Below are 7,390 nucleotides of genomic sequence, written 5' to 3' on the forward strand. Positions count from 1 at the left end.
TCTAACAATTTTTTGCCTTTGTCAATAATAGGACCTTTCCTGCGTCAAGATTTTGGAATAATCAGGCTCTCTGGGGTTGTACTTTGGATGCTTGCAAGGGCCCTCCGAGAAAGGAAATCCATAGTATTTGGCTTACCATTGCAGTGGAGGCTGTTGTGGGGTCTTTTCTGGGTGCAATAGCTTTTGTTATATTCCTGTATGTGGGTGGAAAGAAGGTGGAGGAGGTGGAAGAAGATGAGGAGAGTATGTGAAGCAGGGCAGATTTTAGATGACAGGGCCATTCTTTTATAGACCCAAAATTTCACAGATGAAATGCAAGTTTATTATTTGTTATCATTTGGCTCTTCCCTCCTCCTATTGGCCTCTCTTTTAAAGAGAGTCCATTCCTTTTTAATGAATTCACCAATTCTCTCCTTGGACGTTGGAGAGGATTTTGATGCATGTTCTTCATTGTAACTCAAGCCCCTAAGACTTAAAAGAAACTCCTCCTGAGCCAGCTTGTTTGAAGGACGTTTCCTTTTTCTAATTGGGCCTACCAAAGAAGAGAGCGAGGTGAGAGAAGATTGTTTCTGATCCATTCTCCTAACTGTCTGAGAGAACCAACAAGATGCTTCCAAAGTTCTTAAATCACAGAGTTAACTGCCAAGGAGGTCTAGAACCCAGGAAAGAGAGAAATATAAGAAAATTGGTTCTAATCTCCAACATCTATCACAATTTATGACATGGTTTGTCCAAAGAACATTGAAAATTAAAAGACCCCAGATCCTAAAAACAAGAAAATACCTGCAGATAGAGCTAGTTCTTACAAGCAATCCAAACCATAGCTTTTTAAAGAGAAGACGGTGTACCATATGAGGAGATTTTATATGGTGTACGTGTGAAGTCCGGTATTTTTCAGAAAGTACAGTGGGGCCCACTCGGTAGGATGATTCAAATTGTTCATTTGTTGGATTGAGCCTCAAGCTCAATGGTCTAAGGTTTTGAAAGTTCAGTGTTCAGTGGGGCCCACTCTGTAGGATGACCCAAATTGTTCATTTGTTGGATTGAGCCTCAAGCTCAATGGTCTAAGGTTTTGAAAGTTCAGTGGGGCCCACTCTGTATGATGACCCAAATTGTTCATTTGTTGGATTGAGCCTCAAGCTCAATGGTCTAAGGTTTTGTTCTTCAACCCGCAGGTTGGAGCTTCAATCTCAGCTCAATTGTTCAATTATTGGGCCACAATGTAAATAGGCTGTACCACAGAGATCGTCTACATAAGATGATCATAACCTTCCGATATCATCAACCTTCCGATCTGGACAGGCACTGCACATCAAAACAACCTCTGCAGATCGGAAGGTTAGGATAATCCTATGGAGTTGATTTACGGAGTACAACCTATTTGTGTTGTGGGTAATGTTTTGAACGGTTAAGATCATCCTATAAAGTGGGACACACAGTACTTTTAAAATAGGACCAATTACCAATGGGGGACAAACATTAGGCAAAATTATCAACAGGACTCATGCTTTTCAAAAATTATCAATGGAGGACAAAAGAGGTATTGTCAGTAAAAGCTGGACGAAAATACCCTTTGGCATATACAACACGTTTTGACTTTGGAAGGGGGTTTTCAAGTCTCTAGGATTGGGGTTATCAGGTATCAAAATGGGGTTACCAATTTCAGAATGGGCTTATCCAGTCCCTAAAAATTGGCCGAGGGTACTAGAGTTTTGGAAGGGGGTTTTCAAGTATTTGGGATTGGGGTTATCTAGTATCAAAATGGGCTTATCAAGTGCTTGAAAATTGGCAGAGGGTACTAAAGTTTTGGAAGAGGGTTTTCAAGTTTCTAGGATTGGAATTATCTAGTATAAAAAATGGGGTCACCAATTTCCGAATGGGGTGATCAAGTCCCTAAAAATTGGCCAAGCGTACTAGAGTTTTGGAAGGGGGTTTTCAAGTCTTTGGGATTGGGGTTAACTAGCATAAAAATGGGGTTACCAATTTCTGAATGGGCTTATCAAGTCCTTGAAAATTGGCTGAGGGTACTGGAGTTTTGGAAGGGGGTTTTCAAGTCTCTAGGATTGGGGTTATCAGGTATCAAAATTGGGTTACCAATTTCAGAATGGGCTTATCAAGTCCCTGAAAATTGGTCGAGGGTACTAGAGTTTTGGAAGGGGGTTTTCAAGTATTTGGGATTAGGGTTATCTAGTATCAAAATGGGGTTACCAATTTACGAATGGGCTTATCAAGTCCCTTAAAATTGCCCAAGGGTACTGGAGTTTTGGAAGGGGGTTTTCAAGTCTCTGGGGTTGGGGTTATCCAGTACCAAAATGGGGTTACCAAATTCCGAATGGGCTTATCAAGTCCCTTATGAACACGTTTTTACTTCCTGATTGTTTTTAACTCGTTCATTTTCACGTTTTTTTCTTTCTACCGTACGATTCATCTTCCTCATCCTCCATTGAAAGGGAGAAGGAGAAATGCAAAACCCTAAAACAAATGAAAAACGAAACCTAGATATTGAAAGATAGATGGGAATGAACTCACCTTTCAAAATTTTGAGTTTTCCCACCTCCAACTAAATGATGAAGAAGATGACTGGTAATGTAGAAAAAAACAAAGTTGAAAATGAAAAAGTGAAAAAAAAAAAGAGGGAAAGAAGAGAGAAGAGGGAAAAGTGGAAAAGCAAAACGTGTTGCTTAAGAAAAGGGCATTTTCGTCCAGCTTTTAATGACAAGACATATTTTGTCCCCGTTGATAATTTCTGAAAAGCATGGGTCCTGTTGATAATTTCACCTAATTTTGGTCCCCCATTGGTAATTGATCCTTTTAAAAATACTAGATGTAAGGTGCAGCTGAGCAAGTGAGCCCAGTGCTATGACGAGGGTAATAATGTGACTCAAAAAAAGGATGTAACCAGCACCCACCGCAGTCAGAGGAAAAACTGCAAGGCACAGTTGGCCTACTATTTGCTGATTGAGACCCTCGACTGAGTGGGCCCTCATCTGTAAATCTAATGGCTCAAAAAAATCCTTGCCTCTTCATTGGCACTGAATAGACTCTTGCTAATAGTAAGTGTCTTGAGCACTGGCGCATTCACAAGCAACAGCTCTATGAATTCTAATTCAGGTACTACACCCTGCATCTTACTCATCTTCACGGCTCGGAGGTGATTAAACCTGTAATCCAAGTGATCTTGTGCTTCCCAATAGTCTATGACAGGTACATATACTTCTTCTGGGGTCTTGAAATTGAAATGCATTTAGAGTAATCTAGAGTACTACAATATCAAAGAAAACAAATGTTATGTTGGAAAAACTTACCTGGATCCTGAGTTCTTGGACATTATGCGAGCTTCTTAACAAGCAAAAAGCAGCCAAGATCTGTTTTGGGTCATCAAAATTTATGTCCAAAGAGAGTTCCTTCAAATGACAAAATGTATAAGGAACCCTATGTGGTACATCGCCAGAAGTAAAAACCTAGGCCCAAAAGAAAAAAAGAAGATTAGCATTTTTAGTTTGTAACTGAATTTCAAATTACTTCATGAATGCTATTTACCCTTAGGAAATCATTGCTCAGTACGAGCTTCTTAACATTACGTAGACAACTAAGAAGCTTGGTAAAACTGCAAGTCTCAACTGGCTGATGTAGAGGCGGACCGAACTGAATAGATGCAGAAGCTAGAACTGGGGTGTTTTCAAAAGAGAAAACATCGAATAGGCCTTCAACATACAAATATTGGAGATTCGGGGCATTGATTTTAAGACGAGTTTCAGAATAATCTATAAATGTCAAACTCTCAAGAAGCGGGCAGTTAGAAATTAGAAAATCAAGTTCATCATTGTCGAAGCCAACGCCAAGAAGAGAAAGGATCTTGAGACAATGAAACCCTTTAAATCCGGGAGGTATTCTGAAATTGCACAAGTATAGGCTCAAACGATACATTTCCTGACAAGAGAAGAGAGATGCAGGCAGGTCATACTCACACTCATTTGAAAAATCAAGTACGATTTCCTTAATCCCCTGTCTCGATAGGAAAAGTAACCATGAATGAAAGTCATAAAAGGGAGGAATGTAATTAGAACACTCAAACTTGTGAATTGGACCTCTATGTTGCAAGAGGAATTGATAAACAATTTTAGCACATGTAAGGTCTGTAATTGTTGGGTAATCTGGTTCATTATCTGGACGACTTCGCATGTCAAATACAATTTCTGGAATTGTAACCCATTTATGCCTCCAATTTCTCGATAAGATGCTCGTCCTCACAGCATCCTTGATAGGCAAATGCACGAGGATTTTGTCTAGGACATACCCAGGTAGATTACTAATCAGATCCAAGTCTGAAACTAGTCTCCTTTCTCTTTTGGAGGAAGAATTCATTGGTTCTCTTCACTGCTGAAATCTAGCAAACCAAAATTCAGCCACCACAAAGTCGCATCAAATGTCATATAAAAAAAAGAATAAACAAAAAGGATCAAAAGCCAAAATAACATAAACAAAATAAGAGGTGCAAGAAACAATAGATGATGGCTCTGTAGAGATGCCGCTTGGAGTTCCAATGTGGTTAAGCACAGGTTCATAAGTCTTGTGTAGCCTATTCTTAGTGTTGTTAGTTTTAAAACACATTTAAGAAGCCAGGACAAATGCTTGGGAATCCAACAGCCAGGGACTTTAAACATAATAAGCACTTTTTTTAACAAGAAACCCAAATAATAACTTGGAAACCCAACAGCCAGGGATTTAGAAGTGCGTGTGCCAAAACCCGAGCGAGAGAGAGAGAGAGAGAGAGAGAGAGAGTTCATACCTTTTGAAATGGAGAAGGGATTTTAGAGCGGAAGAAATGGTAGGGAGGGAGGCGTAGAACTTATTTTGGGGGGAAAAAGTAGTGTTTTTTAAGGATCCATTCCCTAATAAATCTAATATTTCCGTTCCCAAATAAATATCATTACCTCCAGCTTATAAAATCCTTTTTTCTCAACTTGCTTGCTACAAAAATCCCAAAAAACAACGGCAGTTGAGCATGGTGGTAGACAAGGAATTATATTTTTGATGGGTCGGCTTTGATGGGTTTGCCTAACCAGAGATGGCATTCCCTCAACCCTAACCCAACCCGATCTGTGAACCCTAACCAAATCCATTTCTAAATCTCTCAACCCTAACCCAAATCAACTAGACTGTTTTTTTTCCAAATCGGTTTGGGTTGAGTCGGGTTGCATTTGGGTTCATCTAGGGCCAAACAAAAATATTCAAGAAAAAAAAATAATCCTAAGAAAATCAAGTTAAAATTAGAGGACAGAGGTCGGGTCGGGTCGGGTCGGGTCGGGTCGCCAAGGCCTCAACCCTAAACTAATCCAAAATTAAACTGGGTTGGCTTTTCCCAACTGTAACCTAACCCAACCCAACCCAACCCTAGCCAAAATCAGGTTGAGACAGTCGGTTCTGGTTGAGCCTTACCCAAGTTTCTCCCCTATTTCATTGGCTGTTAGGCTTCTATGATAGCCGTAATTTTAGGCAATAAGAGATCCAAAACATGGAAGACTAAATGAATGGCTACAAGTAAAATACTCCAAATCCTTGATACGTAAATTTAATTAATAAGAAGAGTGGAGAGAAAGAGAGTGAGGGAGAGAGAGAGTGTGTGTGTGTTGGGCCCACCTGTTGAAAGATCTAAAACAATCAATTGTTGGGCCCCACCAAGGAGCTGTGTTGAGAGAGAGAGGGGGAGGTGTGTCTTCTACTGATCTGGGCTATATGATGGTGGAGCCGTGGATGTAATGCACATGAGAAGAGGTATCAAATTCACAGTTTCTTGCTCTCTGTTCATCCTTGAATGTCCTATTCATAGATTTCTTTGGAGGCCACGTTTGGATACCTCATGTTTTTGTATTTGGATTTGCAAATCAGACTTTTTTTTCAATGTTGTAGCTGATTTGGAAAATATAAGGATCTGATCCAGTTCCAAATCTCAGCTGCACATGTGAGAAATCCAAATCTGAATCTTGTGGGTATCCAAACGTGGTCTTAGGGCCAGTTTGGATGCCGAGAAGATTTTGATCTGGATTTCTCACATTTGCAGCCCTTTTTGCATTGTAATTTGGATTGGATCAAAGTCTTGGATTTCTAATTCAGCAGCTGACAGTGAAAAAAACCAGATTTCTAAATTTGCTTTGGAAATAAGAAATTGGAAATCCACAAATCTGGCAGTTTCCTTCACCCTCTTTCCTCCTCAGCCTCTCCCCTGCACTAGGAAGTACCTCCTTCCCTCTCTTTCTCCATCTACATGGGCTGCCGTTGTATTCAAAACTCAATTCCAAATCTAAATACAAAATGGGAGGTATCCAAACGGGCAGTGAACTTCTGTTTCCTGAGCAGAGCTTGTTTTCTACCTAAAGCCTATCTGATTTGCCATCATAAACAAGTTTTAAATAGATCTGACCTACTATATCACGAGCTGAGATCCTTTGATCCAGATTAAAAAGTAACCAAGAATTTCTGTCAGCTTGTGTGCATTGAAAATCCCACTGTTGGATTTGATGTAGAGCTGGTTTCACTTTAATAACCTTTGAACCGAGTCTTGCTTGTTTCTGTTTAAGCCAATAAAATTGAATAAAGAGCATTTCTAAAACTCAAGCCACGGTTATAACAATTCCAGAATTGGAGTTTCTATAACCGTGAGCAAGTTTTCTCAGGACTGAGTGCACCTATCGGATCAGGAGCTCAATATCAGCTATGAATCCATAATAACAGAACTAAATGCATCTTTGAAAAGATTTCAAGACAATTGCGAACTCCTTTGAAGAGATTTATTCTTTTGAATTTCTGATTCACATCACTCTACCAGTTGTAGCTTCTGGGGTGAATACCAACTCACAGGGGGCGAATACTGACTGGGGGTGAATTTATCACCGCCGTTCTATTTCAGTTTTTCCATTCTGAATCTGTTTTAGAGAAATGAGTGTCTGTTATTACTAACAACAATTTAATCGATCCCATGAATTGGATCATTCTATACAGATTAAGCAAAATAATAATTTCAATTATTAGCCTCCAAAAACCGTCTCTGAAATCTATATCCTTAATTCATGACTCCCCAATTCATGTTCATCGTTTGGGAAGGTAATATTATCAAAGATAGATGATCTTGAGAAAACGAAAGCTTTAAAAAGGAGTAGTTATGTTGAAGATGCATCTTCGCAATCTCAAACGATTCAATCTTGACAAGAAATTAGAGATGAAGGCAACTTTATAATGATCATAGTCTGAAAATTCCAGGACTAATTCCTTAATCCCTTCTTCTGATAAGAATAGTATACATTGATCAAAATCAGAACATGCAGGAAGGTAATTAGAACACTTTAAAAAAATGTAATTAGAACAATTGAACTTGCGAATTGGACCTCTATGG

At 39.3% G+C, this 7,390-nt stretch overlaps 1 protein-coding gene across 1 annotated transcript; it reads right to left on the reverse strand.

Moving 5' to 3' along the window:
* Nucleotides 1-2,995: 2,995 nt before the first annotated feature.
* On the reverse strand, nucleotides 2,996-4,775 carry LOC143859406 (F-box/FBD/LRR-repeat protein At1g13570-like). Its single transcript, XM_077370122.1, has 3 exons — nucleotides 3,541-4,775; nucleotides 3,306-3,461; nucleotides 2,996-3,226 (listed from the first exon to the last, which is right to left on the reverse strand). Exons 1-3 carry the CDS (start codon nucleotides 4,363-4,365, stop codon nucleotides 2,996-2,998), a joined length of 1,212 nt encoding a protein of 403 aa, XP_077226237.1. The 5' UTR covers nucleotides 4,366-4,775.
* Nucleotides 4,776-7,390: the final 2,615 nt, after the last annotated feature.

Source organism: Tasmannia lanceolata, unplaced genomic scaffold (genome assembly GCF_043159265.1).
Source record: "Tasmannia lanceolata isolate RefF3 unplaced genomic scaffold, GAP_Taslan_0.1 ptg000029l, whole genome shotgun sequence".
In the NCBI taxonomy this organism is placed as follows: domain Eukaryota; kingdom Viridiplantae; phylum Streptophyta; class Magnoliopsida; order Canellales; family Winteraceae; genus Tasmannia; species Tasmannia lanceolata.